Source organism: Cnephaeus nilssonii (assembly GCF_951640355.1).
Source record: "Cnephaeus nilssonii genome assembly, chromosome: 8".
Classification (NCBI taxonomy): Eukaryota; Metazoa; Chordata; class Mammalia; order Chiroptera; family Vespertilionidae; genus Cnephaeus; species Cnephaeus nilssonii.
Genome location: NC_137079.1, coordinates 18,009,725 through 18,025,533, shown reverse-complemented (window position 1 = coordinate 18,025,533; position 15,809 = coordinate 18,009,725). Strand labels below are relative to the sequence as shown.

Genomic DNA, 15,809 nt, shown 5'->3' with positions numbered 1-15,809 from the left:
TAGAACAGTGGTTTGCTTTAGGATGAAGGGTAAAGGATAAATTGGGAAAGAACATAAAGGAACATAAAAGAACATAAATACAGTAATGCTGTATATCTTGTTAAGAGTTTGAGTTACATATTTATATGCATTTATTAATACTCAGTAAATACATGTTTGTTGTTTGTATACTAATGTACAATTTATATTAATATATCTAAACTTATTTCTCTGTGTGTCTGACAATTTTATTCTAGTAAGGAATTATGTCATAATGAGATTAGTGGGGCAAGAGATCTAGAATCCAGTCCCTGCTCAGCCATTAATTCATTGAGTGAGTGACTTGGGGCAAATTACTTTGAGCCTCAGTTTCCTCATCTGTAAAATGAAGCAAAACTAGGTAACTCTCCAAGTTCTCTTCCAAAATCAAAATTTTACAATCCCATCATTACAATGTTAACATTATAGTCAAGAACTAAAAATAATAGATTTCTTTCAGTTTGAAGGATTTTAAAATTAATAGTTCTGTAAATGCACTATAAAAAAGAAAATACATTTTAAAATCATGGATATTTTGTTCATGTGTTAAATAAAATATTTTTGCATACAAAATTTTCTCACATATCCTAGACACCTGATCAGAAATCATATAAATTACTCACAGTTTAACATCCTTTAGAACATTTTGTGATTGTGCTGATCCCAGAAAACAAGCTGAAATGTTGGACATTCTATAAGGAAAAAAACACACACATAATGGAGCCACGTACATACACACTACAAATATCAACTTCATTCTTATGTGAGAAGGAATAAAGAAATATTATTTAAAAAATACATTCCTCTTCTTTGCAATCCTTGCTCTTTTTGTAACTTACTAATTTGATAAACAAATGCCTTCCAGGGCCATATTAGAAGGCAGGTTGTTAAGGTGGTTTTTGGTTTTTGTCTTTCAAAAAGATTGCAAACTCGAATAAAAGATGTTGAAAATTTTTCTTAACTAAAATATAGGGTTCCATGTATACACTTCATACCGAGAGAAAGAGAACAGAATTGTGAGATACGCAATTTAAACTGGCATATAGTTAGCTTTTAAAAAAAATTTATTGGGGCCACCTGGTAGCCTTGAATTACAGAGAACTTAAGAAGGTAAGTTCTTCCACTAACATGTCATTTATCCTATCTAATAAAGAGGGAATATGCTGATTGACTGCCACGCCCTCAAAGGTGGCGGCGCCCACAGCCACAAGATGACAGCACCCAGTCCCCTCAGCCCCCCAGCTGCCCAGGGCCAGCCCGAGGTGCAGGCAAGCCTCGGATGGCAGCTGCCCAGCCGCCCAGGGCTGCCCAAGGCTCAGGTAACCAGGGCCGTCTGAGACTTGCGCTGCCGGCAGTGGCAGCAGCAGAGGTGTGATGGGGATGTCGCCATTCCCTGATTGCCAGGTTGCCTCCTGACCCTGAGGGCTCCCAGACTGTGAGAGGAGGCAGGCTTAGCTGAGGGACCGCCCCCCTCCAGTGCATGAATTTTCATGCACTGGGCCTCTAGTTACTTATAAAAATAAAGTAGCACTTATAGTAATGTGTTCCTGGGAACTACATTTTAAAATGCATCATAGATTAGATTTTTCCTTCTCAGAGAAGAAAAGGGTGATAATGTGGCAATGAAAACATTACTTACCCAAGCTGGAGCACTTGGTCTTCCATCAAAGAAATAAGAGGAGAGATGACAAGGCCAATCCCGCCTACATAAACAGGTGGATACTGGAAGCACAGGCTCTTTCCATAGCCTGGAAATAAAAATAATATACTCATTGAAATAAAAATAAAGCCTTGGTACTTTGATTTCTTCTTACAATGCACCGGAATGAGATAAAAGGATCATTTACTAATGTGCTAGCTTCGTAAGAGCTAATTCCTGCATAAATTTAAGCATTCACTCTCTTCTATATTTCACACCATTTGTACTTGTCCCCATTACCCATGGGGGATATGTTCCAAGACCTCCAGGGGATGCCTGAAACCATGGATAGCACTGAACCCAATACCTACAATCTCTTTTCCTGTACATACACACCTATGATAAAGTTAAATTTATAAATTAGACATAGTAAGATATTAACAATAACTAAGAATAAAGTAGAACAATTATAACCATCTCCTGTGATAAAAGTTACGTGAATGTAGTCTCTCTCTCAAAGTATCTTATTGTGCTGTACTCACCTTTTCACTTAAAGGCAGCACTTCACAGCTTCTCTCTGGCATGTTCACATTACCAGCATCACTACTCTTTGTGCTTTGGACCATTATTAAGTAAAATAAAGATTACTGGGACACAAGCACTGCAATAGTGTGGCAGCAGATCCAATGGAGACGGTTACTAAGTGACTAACGGGGCAGGGAGAACAGCGTGGATACACTGGATAAGGGGATGATTCACGTCCTGGGCAGGACAGAGTGGGACTGTGAGAGATTTCATCCTGCTACTCAGAATGGTGAGCATTTTACTTATGAATTATTTATTTCTAGAATTTTCCATGTAATATTTTCAGACATTGGTTGACAGCAGGTAACTGAAACCACAGAAAGTAAAACCGTGGATAAGGGGAAACTACTATTATTTGTATTCTGAAAGTTTAATGGAAGGATAGGCATTTAAAAACCTTTACGTTTTATTTTAACTTACCAGTTGCCATGACAACAACATTATCTCTTCTTTCTTCCAATACAGAATGAATCACTTTCCACTGAACCCTGGAGAGTGAAAACACAAAAAAGGCTGTTTTGTTTTACTAACAAGAAACCCAAGAGACAAGTTCAAACACATTTTAATTTTTCCACTTCCTCTAATAGAATTTATTTTACATTCTGGGCTTCAATATAAAAATGTCTGAACCCTAGAACTTTAAATGGAGGTTACATGGATGCGTGCATGTGCACTTAAGATCTGCAAATGTACATACTCTTAAGGTTTGACCATTTCTTTTATGTAAATTTCACATTAAGAGAAAAATAAATAAATATTTAACTACAGTTAGTGATTTATATGCTGAAGTACTCTGGGGGAAGTGGGATGACATTCACATTTACCTTGAGAAGCATTTTAAAAACTGGATGAATTAAGGAATGAGTAGAGAGATGATCGATGAGTATGTGATAAAGAAAGTATATTAAAATGTTGAATATACAGGTATTCATAGTAAAAACATTCTTTCAACTTTATTGTACATCCTCAAAAAAAATTTTAATAAAATATTGAGGGGGAAAATCAATTGGAAAGGTGATCTTCCGGTATGCCGATAACAACCTATTGTTCCTTATCTGAGTGCTAGTTACACAAGGTGCCTAATTTGTGAAAATTCATTGATCTGTACATTTATATGCACTTTTCTGTACATAAGACAGTTAAAATTTTTTTTAATTTTAAGATCAACAGGAACAATTTTTTATTTTTCCATGGATTAAATTTTAAATTCCCAGAAGAGAAAAATATCCAATCTAGATATCTACATTCTTATTAGTTTATTCGAATTTACTTGTTCCTCATCTCATAATAATACTTGCAAATGTACCCCCTTCAATGTAAATATAGTTAAATATATTAAAAATTATAAGATTATCATTATTCTTCAAACAGTTGTCTTATGAATTTCTGTAACATCAGCATGCTATGGACAATCAGATGCACAAAATAGGCACACGGATACATACTTAACAAAAAACAAGTCAGCAAAAATTAAGATTCATTTACTAGTGTATTAAAACTAGCTTCTACCCAGAACTCTCTATGGTAAGAAAAGCCATTTTTCCTTGCTTATAAAAATGATGTATACTAGGTAGACATAAATTTTATACAAATATTACTTCAAACTAACTTTGTAGGCACTAATAGGAAATACAGTGTCGCATATATAAACTATTGTAAAGTTGTACTATTACTGTTAAATGGATGGATTATTTGCCTTTTTTCTCTTGTGAAGAAAATAATAAATATGCAATTTAATTAACTGAGCTTACAGCCCTGTGTGGTGTGTCTCAGCTGGTGGGATCATACTATGCACCAAAAGCTTTCCGGGTTCAATTCCCAGAGAGGGCACATGGAGGGCATGCAGGAGGCATGCAGGAAGAAGCTGATGGATGCTTTGCTCTCACATCGAAGTTTCTCTCTCTCTCTCCCTTCCTCTCCCTCTAAGAATCAATGACAATAATAATTAAAAATTTAAAAAGAAATTGAGATTACACTCACGGCTTAAAACTGGAATGGCCAAAGTAGGTCTTGAGGCAAATAACTTGCTTTTCATTGGGTGCTGGTATTGAATGGTCTTAAAATAAAATAAAATAAAATAGGTACTTATGTTAAAATATCCGTTCAACTTTTAGTAATAAGCTCATGCAAAACAGATACTATGTATCTATCTTTGAATACGGTGAGAGGGAATAAAAGTTTTATTTCATTGGCTTCTTGTAAAGAATATAGTGATAGGTACCAAAGGTTACTATTTTCTGTCTTTTAAATCCAACCTATTTGGTCCTCTGGGCACCAGTCATGACTCTAGGTAAACACCTTAACAATTACCTAATTCTAAGGATTAGAACTTTATTGAGGTTCACGCTTTGCCAGCACTGTAGAAAAAAAAAAAATGATGTTTTGGAATTTGCTATCCTTCTAAAAATCAACATTAGACCCAACCATGGCAAGTGATACACCAATCCAAATTTCATAATATAACCAACTTTCAACTAATAGTAACAAGAAATTAGATTACAGTCACAAATGAAATCCATCGATAAAATAAAATCTTCATCTTAGTTACCACTCCACCTTATCTTTGACCAAAATTCTCACTGCATAGCACAAGGGAGATATGCTAACTTTACTGAACTGATTTCCATTTTCTACTCAGGTTGGAGGGTTTAGAGCGGCCAAGAAAGAGCAATGCAAAGAATCAAGATAACTCATCTCTAAACAAATGAAAAGTCTTTATTATACTTCTCAGCCCTAACAATTCTAAATAGAATGCTAAATTGATTTGGAGAGAACATATATTTATTTAATTCAAGAAAGCAAGGGGAAAACATTTTTTTAACATCTTCATATATTTTCCACCTAGAAAATGTACCTTAAATTTCCACATTATAACATTGATAAAATCTAGCTCTAGAGAGTGTTCTACTTCTTGAGAAGATCCATAGTTTATCATAATAGATGCTATCACATCACTTAAATAATAGGAGGTTCTCTTAGTGATTCTTACTCTAGTTAGTATACACAGTATAATAATCAGTCTATTTTGCTATTTCACATTGTGCCACTTGTTTTAAGTAATAAGCTCATGCAAAACAGATACTATGTATTTATCCCATCTATCTATATTAAACCCTAATATGCAAATCGACCAAACGGCGGAACAACCAGCAGAACGACCAATCGCTATGATGCACACTGACCACCAGGGGGGAGACGCTCAACACGGGAGCTGCCCCCAGCCTACAGGCCCCAACTAGTGGCTGCAGCGGCAAGGGCGGGGCCAGCGAGCAGGCAGTGCCAGGCCAAGGCGGGTGCGAGCAGGGGCCCAGATTATCCTGCCTGTCGCCCCACAAATCGGCCCTGATCACTGGCCAGACCTAGGGACCCTACCCATACAGGAATTTCATGCACAGGGCCTCTAGTTTATAATAATATTTAATATCAGTCATTAATTCTTTACTAATAATTTATAATTTTGACAAAATATAAAATTCAGGATAAAAAGTTTCTATCACCACAGCCACCAAATAACACTTCTATTACTTTACTTTTATAAATAGTAAGATTGTGCTTTATGAAAACCAAAGCACTAAGGGATTTGATGACAAGTTTATAGAAATTAATCAACTACATGCCACAAAACCCTTGACCTCCAAAACATTTATAAACTGGACCCTAAATTAAAGTCACTGGTAGGTATCAGAGGTGAGTCATTTCATATTACAGTGCTTACCTTCACTTTCTTCTTCCTCTTCAATAGCTTCATCCTCATCTTCTTCTTCTTTAGGAACATCCAGATTTCTTTCCACATCCATGCATTTTGAATGAATTGGATCTACTGTGCGACTATTTAGGTTTTCTAAAGACTGGGAGTTTAAAAATAATTTTAAAAGCAAAACCATAGACAGTGTAGTATCCTTTTCACCAAACACAAAAAGAGTATTATTAACAGAGCCTACAATTTTGCTCAAAGCTGGCAGATGTGCAAGCAATACCACAAAAGAACATGTGTGCTCTAATTTAAATATGTGCTCAAAAATGGTTTTTAAGGCATAGGCCAAAGATGGAATACCTTCGGTATAAACAGAGGTCATTAATAGCATATAAGGAACTGTTCCTAGGGAAAGTTATCATAAATTTTGAATTTATATGATTTAAAACAATTTTTCTTCATCATATGTCCATGTTTTCAATTCCTAAGCGGTAGATGTGGATTTTAATATTACTTTTGTAATGAGTTTCTCTATATTTACACGTCACTCATATTCTTTTTGAGTAAGAATAAGGTTTAAACTATAAGCAAACAATAAATGTGTTTTTGATATTGTCAAAACAAGAACAAAAAGATTCAAATACTTTTAGGCAAGAAATATTACAAATGTAAAATAAAGTTTTCTTGTTTTTATTTTATCTGACAATAACTGATTTCCTTTCCTAAATGAAGATTATGTAGTTAAAGACTGTTAGGATATTTCAAAATTGTTTCATTTGTAAAATTGTTTTACGGAGAAGTGACAGGAAGAAATATTAAACTACAGTTCTAAGTTTCTCCTTTTATTAAAACTTCCATTTAATAAAGATGACTTTAACGTTTTTTTAAGGTATATTCATCTCAGGCCTGGAAAAGGAAAATAAAAGTTCTGTTCCTGATTGTTTATTCAAGTTAATAAACATACTAGAAAAGCATTTTAAAAATAAAGTTCTCTCGTATGAGCACCAAGTTGTCATCTAACAGGTTCCATATATAACATGCTTATAGAAGTCTACAAGTATCCTATAAATTCACTACCTAAACAGCATTCTTCAGAGAAATGGTTAATTAATAAAGGAATATGATTTAGCATTTATGTGCTATTATTACTATTAGCTAATATTTATTAAACACTTTACAAAATGCCGGGCTCTACTAAGCTCTTCAAAACTAATATCTTAAGTAATAATTACAACTGTTAACTTAGTATCTAAAAGACTAAGAAACCTGCTCAAAGTCACACAACTAATAAATGAGATGCTGGAATTAACCCGCATCTAAATTTAGAATTCACATCCCTAATCACTACCCAGTACTCTGCCTCAAAACTAAAGAATCAGGAGCCTAATCTCATTTCATTTTTAAAAAATATCACATCAACCTAAAAATAAAAAATAGTAAGTATGCATAATTGTGAACTTCTGCATTTCATTTTCACTTAATTTGGCTGAATTCAGACTTTTCATTCTCACCATCATCCTTGATTCACAGACCTGACCAAAAAACTAGAGGTTGGGTGAAGAGGTAGAAAATAAACAAATTATGCCCTAGCCAGTTTGGCTCAGTGGATAGAGTATCGGCCTGTGGACTGAAGAGTTCTGGGTTCAATTTCAGTCAAGGGCACATGTCCAGGTTCAATCCCCACTGGGGACATGTAGGAGGCAGCCGATGAATGATGTTCCTATCTCTCTCTCACTCTCCCTTCTTCTCTGAACGCAATAAAGATATATTAAAAATAAACAAATTATCTATAATAATAAAAGCATAATATGCAAATCAACCGAACGGCCGAATAGCGGAACGACTGTCCAGACAACCACACTATGACATGCACTGGCGCCAGGCCAGCCAAGGCAGGTGCGATGCGATTGGTTAGGGGGGCCCTGCCATCACCCCACGATCACCCCACAGAGGGAGGCCCAGGCCACTGGCCAGCGGGACGATCAATCGAGGGGGAAGAGAGGGTGGCGGCGGACATGGGCAGCACCAGGCCAAGGTGGGTGCAGGCGGGGGCAGGGCTGGCTGCCGGCAGCTGGAGGGAAGCCAGGGTCCCAGCAGCCATGGGGAAGCCGGTGCTGGCAGCCGGGGGAAGGAAAGCCTATCCTTGCACTAATTTCATGCATTGGGACTCTAGAAAAACAATAATTTCCTTTTGATAACAGGAGAAAACGGAACCATTTACAGCATTAGAAGATTATATATAACTAGAAGCCCGGTGCACGAGATTCGTGCACGGCGGGGGGTTGTCCCTCAGCCCAGCCTGTATCCTCTCCAATCTGGGACTCCTGGAGGGGTGTCCGACTGCCCGTTTAGGCCCACCAGGATCGGGCCTAAACGGGCAGTCGGACACCCCTCTCACAATCCAGGACTGCTGGCTCCCAACTGCTTGCCTTCCTGATTGCCCCTAACCTCTTCTGCCTGCCAGCCTGATCACCCCCTAACCACTCCCATGCCAGCCTGATTGATGTCTAACTGCTCCCCTGCCAGCCTGTTTGCCCCCAACTTCCCTCCTCTGCCAGCCTGGTCACCCCTAACTACCCTCCCTTTGCAGGGTTGATCGCCTCCAACTTCCCTCCCTTGCAGTCCGGGTGCCTCCCAACTGCCCTCCCCTATAGGCCTGGGTCCCCCCCAACTGTCCTCCCCTGCAGGCCTTGTCCCCCCAACTGCCCTCCCCTGCTGGCCATCTTGTGTCCACATGGGGGCAGGATCTTTGGCCACATGGGAGCAGCCATTTTGTGTGTTGGAGTGATGGTCAATCTGCATATTACTCTTTTATTAGATAGGATAGAGGCCTGGTGCACGGGTGGGGTCCAGCTGGTTTGCCCTGAAGGGTGTCCCGGATCAGGGTGGGGGTTCCCTTGGGGTGTGGAGCGCCCTGAGCAAGGGGCCTGTGGTGGTTTGCAGGCCAGCTACGCCCCCTGGCAACCCAAGTGGAGGCCCTGGTATCTGAAATTTATTTACCTTCTACAATTGAAACTTTGTAGCCTGGAGCGGAGCCAAGCCTCCTGCTCGCTCAGTGGCCGGCAGCCATTTCTGTTGGAGTTAATTCACCTTCTATAATTGAAACTTTGTAGCCTGGAATGGAGGCCTAGGCTGGCCAGGGCAGGTGGAAAGCTCGGCTTCCAACGTCGCTGGGGGCAACCCTAGCCTGCTCTCTCCAGCTCCGTGGCTGTCGTCATTTCTGTTTGGATTTGTTTACCTTCTATAATTGAAACTTTGTAGCCTTGAGTGGAGGCTTAGTCTGGCAAGGGCAGGCGGAAAGCTTGGCTTCCTCCATTGCCTGGGAAACCCAAGCCTCCCTCCTGCTCTCTGTGGCTGTAGCCATCTTGGTTAGGTTAATTTGCATACTTGCTCTGATTGGCTGGTGGGCATGGCTGATGGGCGTGGCTTGTGGGTATAGCGAAGGTACGGTCAATTTGCATATTACTCTTTTATTAGGTAGGATAAACATAAAATATTCACAGTAAGTAAAACCAAAGAAAGAAAAAAGAATACTGAGTGTATAAATACAGAACTTTTGTATAAAAGCGTATACACATGAATGGCAAGAAAGAAACCTATTTCAATACTGAAGAGCTGAACCACAACCCACCCTCAAGGAAAAGATTAAAAGAAAGTGACCTAAAAGGGAACACAGAAAACATATTAATATGTTTTTTAATTTGTAAAACTTAGTATACTATTATTAAAACATTATTCATAGAACATATCCTATATAATAAAAGCCTAATATGCAAATCGACCGAACGGCAGAACAACCAATTACTATGGCATGCACTGACCACCCGGGGGCATACGCTGAACGCAGGAGCTGCCCCTAGCCCACAGGTCCCAGGCCAGCCAAAGAGGGTGCCAGAGGGCCCCCCAACCCCCGATCGCCCCACCGGTTGCCCAGCAAAGGGAGGCGACCGACGGTGGTGGGGGGGCAGGGCCAGCGCCAGGCCAGCCAAGACGGGTGCCAGTGGGGGGCCCCCTGATCACCCTGCCAGTCGCCCCACAGATCGGCTCTGATTGTCAGCCAGGCCTAGGGACCCTACCTGTGCATGAATTTCGTGCACCGGGCCTCTAGTAAAGATATATAGAACTCTGAATTGAAAAGCAAAATCTAATGTTACATAATTGATAGCAATCTCATTGTGGTGGAACCAGTTTAGAATTAGGTAATTTTTTAGTTAATTAAATGTCCTTTTGAAAGAACTGGAAGTAATTTTCCATAATTTTAAACATACCTTAAGCATCTCCATTTCTAAATCTTCATCACTTTCAATTATATAAGATGTATCTTCTTCATTATCCTTGGAAGATAAATCCTTTTTAAAAAAAATGGATTTAAAACATTAATTTCAGTTTCATTGACTCCATACCTGTCTTCTACAAAATATTCTCTTCTCTAAGATAAATTTATAATACATATTTATATGTTTCTATGATAGAAAGACAGAAGAGAAGGAGGGTGGTAGGGAGGAAGAAGGAAGGAGGAATAAGTATAGAAAACAAAGAACCAAATAAAAAGAGAAAGAAATATAATTGGAAAGATTAAAAGAAGATACATTAACAGACTTGAAATAAAGCCCACACTATAAATGAGAACACAAAGTGTCAAGCTCAACTATCATTAAACAATGTCAAACTGTGTTTCCCAAACTTTTTGAGCATAAGAAACTCTTTGCAAGTTTAAAAAATTCTACACAAAGTCGGGACAAATCTATGATCATAAAAATACCTTTAAGTAAATCAGTATTTTACAAATAGCATCTATATGTATTTGAAAAACAATGTCAGATAAGTTGTTTATTTAGCTACTAGAGGCCCAGCATGCACAAAAATGTGCGCGAGCTTGCGCCTCGCCCCGAGAGCCGCTGCTCACGGTAGGGCAGGGCGGGGGGTGGGGAGAGGGAGGGGGCGGCGAGAGGTGCTCAATGCACCTCCTGGTGACCAGTCTTTGATCATTACGGCGTTACGACCACTGGGTTTTTATTATATAGATTGCTGATGTTTAGATATGAGGAAACTTTAGAATATTGTGGCAATCCCCAGAAAGCAAGTGTCCAACGGCACACGAATCTGCACAAAAGATGGAAGAAAGACCACCCAAAAATGTCTAATCTTTAAATTTTAAGTAGGAAAAGAATGTAGAACCTTAATTAACCCAAAAATATTAAGCTTAAAATTTTTTTAACTCTTTTACATTTTAAATGAGGTATTTCATGGATAAATAAAAAATGCTACTAATTATTACACAATAAAAAATGGCAATAATTAGGGTAAATGATGTCAGTCAGATCATGAAATCCTGATCATAATTCTGTATCATTATATGAAACATCATTTCAAAGTATACACATAATATGAAATTTCTAAAAAATTAAAGGGTAACACAGATGTTAGCAGAGATAGCTATCAGGTAAAAGGCAGGAGAAATGCTAAAATAGAAAATTCCAATAAATGTGTGCTCACACTATAAAATCTTTCCACTGCAAAACTATAAGATGCTGCTTATTATACTAAGTCGGAAGGAGCAAAATATGGCTCACAAGCCAAATGCAGCTCACTTTTTGCTTTTGTTAATAAAATTTCATTGAACCACAGACAAGTTCGTTTGTTTACATTTGTTAATAGCTGCTTTCACACAAAATGGGCAGAATTGAGTAGTTACAACAGTCTGTGCGATCTACAAAGCCTAAAATATTAACTATGTGCCCCTTTACATAAAAATATGTGCCAACCCCTACGAGTGAATCAAAATTGTTTTCTCTTTATTTAGTACCTCAGGAGATTTGCAAGTAACATCACTAAGGTTCTTTTCCTGAGCCTGCTGTTCCAAAACTTGCAGTTCATATTCTGTAATATCTAATGACATTAAACGACTTCCTTCTGTATTCTTGTTCAATGTATTGTGTTCTAGTCCATCTTCTCGTTTCACTTCATTTCCAAGCACATTTTCTTCATCCTGTATAATTAAATTATCAAGTGTTGTGTCCCATGTCTCCTCTTGTTTCTCTTGTACTCCACCAGCTGGATCTTCGAATGGTAGTAAGTTAATATTAACGCTGGACCTCGGTTCGGTCTCAGTAGAACCAAATATCACTTTCCTCAGTGAATGCAGATTTTCTGAAATATCCTTCAATAGTATAGAAACCCTAAAAAAAATTTAAGAAAAGTTAATTCAGCTTAATTGCATAAACTATAAGGACAAATTTTAATGCTTTTGGACAAATAGCTTTCTAAACTGACCTTTACTTCAAGGACACTCTGTTTTGTTTTGTTTTGATTTTTCAATTATACATTGGATTAAAGTTGCTCTTCATTCCCTAATGCCCGCTGTAGACTTATAGTTGGTAGGCTACTCTCTAATCAGCAATGCACCTCTGCAATCAACAGTTGACTTGGATGTTTATTAAGTGCAGCAGTGTTTGATCCCAAACTAATTGTTTATACCAGTCATACTTTTTATCACAATTAATTAAATGTAAATGACAACAATGATACATAACCACTAAAAACAAAAACACTATTTCCTTGAGTTCTAAGTTGAACATATGGAAAGACTTAGCAAATTTCCCTTTAAAAATAAGTTCTCTTCGATTAACTGTAGTTCAAATAACTATAAAAATTTGGAGGACAAATCTTAGGAATCTACATTCAGATTGCTTCAAGGGTCTTAAGTTTTCACTCCATTTTAAAGAAACTGAAACTGGAAATTATAGATGATACACATGGATATGTTTAAACAAGAAACACCCTGCAAAACTCCAAACATCAGGCCTCTATTTAATGAAAACGCCATGATGCATAACAGAAAATTAGAAATACATACACATTAATATGTTAAGTTAAAAGAAAATGTTTATGATCCCAGGTTTTAACCTTATTTTTTTCAATTTACTGATCAAACTAGTCCCAACTGTAACACATAAGAGTGTTTATGTTATAATTCAAAAATGATGATGTTTTGTATCTTCAAAAATCTGAAAACTAGACACAAATTCTTTGGAATAGAAAAAAACTTCCCTTCAGTGGGCAAATATAAGAAGTGAAAAAATATGAAGAAGATATATAGAATAAATATGAAGTGAATTTCTTAACTCCTTAAATATAGTTGCTAATATAGCATTTTAACTAAGTGACTTCAAATGGCTATTTATAAACTGGTTAACTGAACACAAAGCCACTGCTAGAGTATAACATGAGACACACTATCTTACATATTGGTTATAGGGCTTATTAAAGCAAATTTTAGTTAATAAAAGTAGAAATTAAAGGGTGAAAAGGGAATCTGGTGAGCAAAGACACGTTATACAATTTAACTAATGCTTTTGTTTAGCTCTTCTAGTTTTTCTGAATTATAATCAATACTTAATATTACATGACTTTTTATTAAGTTTATTGGGGTAACACTACGTTTCAAGTGTACAATTCTATAGCACATCATCTGTATGTTGCACTGTGTATTCACCACTCAAAGTCAAGTCTACTTCTATCATCATATATTTAACCCTATTTATCCTCCCCTACCACCCCACCCCCATTCCCCTCTGGTAACCACCATACTGTTGTCTGTGCCTATGAGTTTTTCTTTGTTCATTTGTTGTTTTCTGTTTCATACCCCACATACAAGTGAAATCATATTGTCAAAGTGACAATAATCAAAACAGCATGGTATTGGCAGAAAAACAGACACACAGACCAGAAATGAACCCACATATATACTGGCAAATAATTTTCGACAAAGGAGTCAAAAACATACAATGAAAAAAAAAGCCTCTTCAATAAATGGTGCTGGGAAAATAGGAAAATCACATGCAAAAGAATGAAACTAAACTGCTATTTGTCACCATACACAAAAATAACTCAAAATGGATCAAAGACATAAGTATAAATAAATACATAGAAAACACAGGCACTAAACTTATAGGCCTTAGTCTTAGAAAGGATTTTATGAATTTGACCCCAAAGATTGGGGGAGTAAAAGCAAAAATGAATGAATAGGACTATATTAAACTAAAAAGCTTCTGTACAGTAAAAGAAACCATCAACATAACAAAAAGGCACTCAACCAAGTAGGAGAAGATATTTGCAAATAATACCTAGAATAAGGGGCTAGCATCCAAAATATATAAAGAACTCATACAACTCAACAATAAATAACAAATAACCCAATTTAAATATGGGTAGAGGACCTGAACAAATACTTCTCCCAAGAAGACTTACAAATGGCCAACAGATACATGAAAATGTTCAAATTCAACTATTATATGGAAAAGGCAAATCAGAACCACAATGAGATACCACCTCACACATGTCAGAATGGCTATTATATAAAAGATAAGAAATATCAAATGTTGGAGAAGTTGTGGAGTAAAAGGAACCCTCATACACTGCTGGTGGAAATGTAAATTGGTAAAGCCACCACAGAAAACTGTATGGAAGATCCTCAAAAATTAATAGAGCTACCATAATAGATAGCCTCTTCTGGGTATCTACCCAAAAAGTTCGAAAACATTTATTCATAAAGATATATGGGCCCCTATATTCATTGCAGCATTAATCACAGTGGCCAAGGCATGGAAATAACCTAAATGTCCTTCCATGGATGACTGGATAAAGAAGATGTGGTACATACGTATATACAATGGAATACTACTCAGCCATAAGAAAAGATGAAATACTACCATTTGCAACAACATGGATAGATCTGGAGAATGTCATACTAAGTAAAATAAGACAGACTGACATGACTTTTAAAGTTACATATTGATGATTCAAATAAAGATTTGATCATTTATGGGAATTTCATGAGTTATTTCCATACTGAAAGCTCCGTTCTAACCGCACTCCAAAGTTGGGCTCAAGCTTAAGTTGCCAAAGTCAACATCAAAAAAATCAAAAGCAAAATTAAATTCAAACCTAAAAACTCACTAGTTCTAACACTCTAAAACTCTTCAAATCTTATAAAGATTATTTATCATTAATACATAGATATACAAATATAAGACCTGTATGTGAAACATTAGTAGGAACAGATATGCGCCGCAGTTTAATTGTTAAATGCATGGGGAACGCTGAGACATATAAACATAGCAATAGTGACACAAAGATCGATAAGCCTGTAAGGGCTCATTTGTTCCTGTTAACAGCAGAGAATAACACATTTCATGTAGGGTAATTATTTACTCTAAATACATCAAAAGGTGCACTGCTTTCTTCAATAATGCATAGGATTGCATTATTCCTTCTTTCTAAGGATTATTATGATGTATTTTAGTAGCCTACAGACAACCTCAACACCCAGCAGAATGTCAAGTACATAAAGGCAATACCACAAATATGTATTGAATTTAAATCAATGACTAAATATAATGACAAACCAATACTTTCCCAGGTCCACTGCAGCATAAAGTTGTTCCCTAGTTAACAAACCTCAAACTGCTCTATTTTAAGAGTTCTTAAATTTTTATAGTTTTGTCCTCTACTTTGGAGCTAATTAAATATAACTTCCAGCTGTTGTCAGGTACATATCATTCCTTATCCATACCTGGTCTTTATTTTAACTGGATATCTAAGCTTGTCAAACTGTGTCTCTCACAGAAAGCAAATATGCTCTGACTGTGGCCTCATGTACTCCACTGGAAATACAGAGTTAAGTGAGCTTGAATTCATGTTTATTGCATGTATTTTGGCTGTTCAAGGGCCTTTTTCGTTCCCTTCTGGTTCTGAGGTATAATCTAGATAAATGAGGCATTACTGTAGACTTATTATAAAGAACCTGAAGTCAGAGCTTTAACTAGTTCTTGTTTTGACAATAAAACTTTACAAGATGTATCTTTACTAAAA

At 37.0% G+C, this 15,809-nt stretch overlaps 1 protein-coding gene across 4 annotated transcripts in view; it reads right to left on the bottom strand.

Annotated features, from left to right (window-relative positions):
- WRN (WRN RecQ like helicase) overlaps positions 1-15,809 on the bottom strand; it is a 120,276-nt gene that overhangs the window by 68,941 nt on the left and 35,526 nt on the right. For all 4 annotated transcript variants that reach the window (XR_013813901.1, XM_079779549.1, XM_079779550.1 and 1 more), the window contains 7 exons: positions 11,743-12,115; positions 10,205-10,285; positions 5,958-6,090; positions 4,223-4,298; positions 2,663-2,730; positions 1,658-1,766; positions 642-710 (listed from right to left, as the gene is read on the bottom strand). Coding sequence is in view for 3 of the 4 variants with exons in the window: in XM_079779549.1 (XP_079635675.1) it covers positions 642-710; positions 1,658-1,766; positions 2,663-2,730; positions 4,223-4,298; positions 5,958-6,090; positions 10,205-10,285; positions 11,743-12,115 (909 nt within the window). In the remaining variant the exon portion in view is untranslated. The remainder of the gene's footprint in view (positions 1-641; positions 711-1,657; positions 1,767-2,662; positions 2,731-4,222; positions 4,299-5,957; positions 6,091-10,204; positions 10,286-11,742; positions 12,116-15,809) is intronic.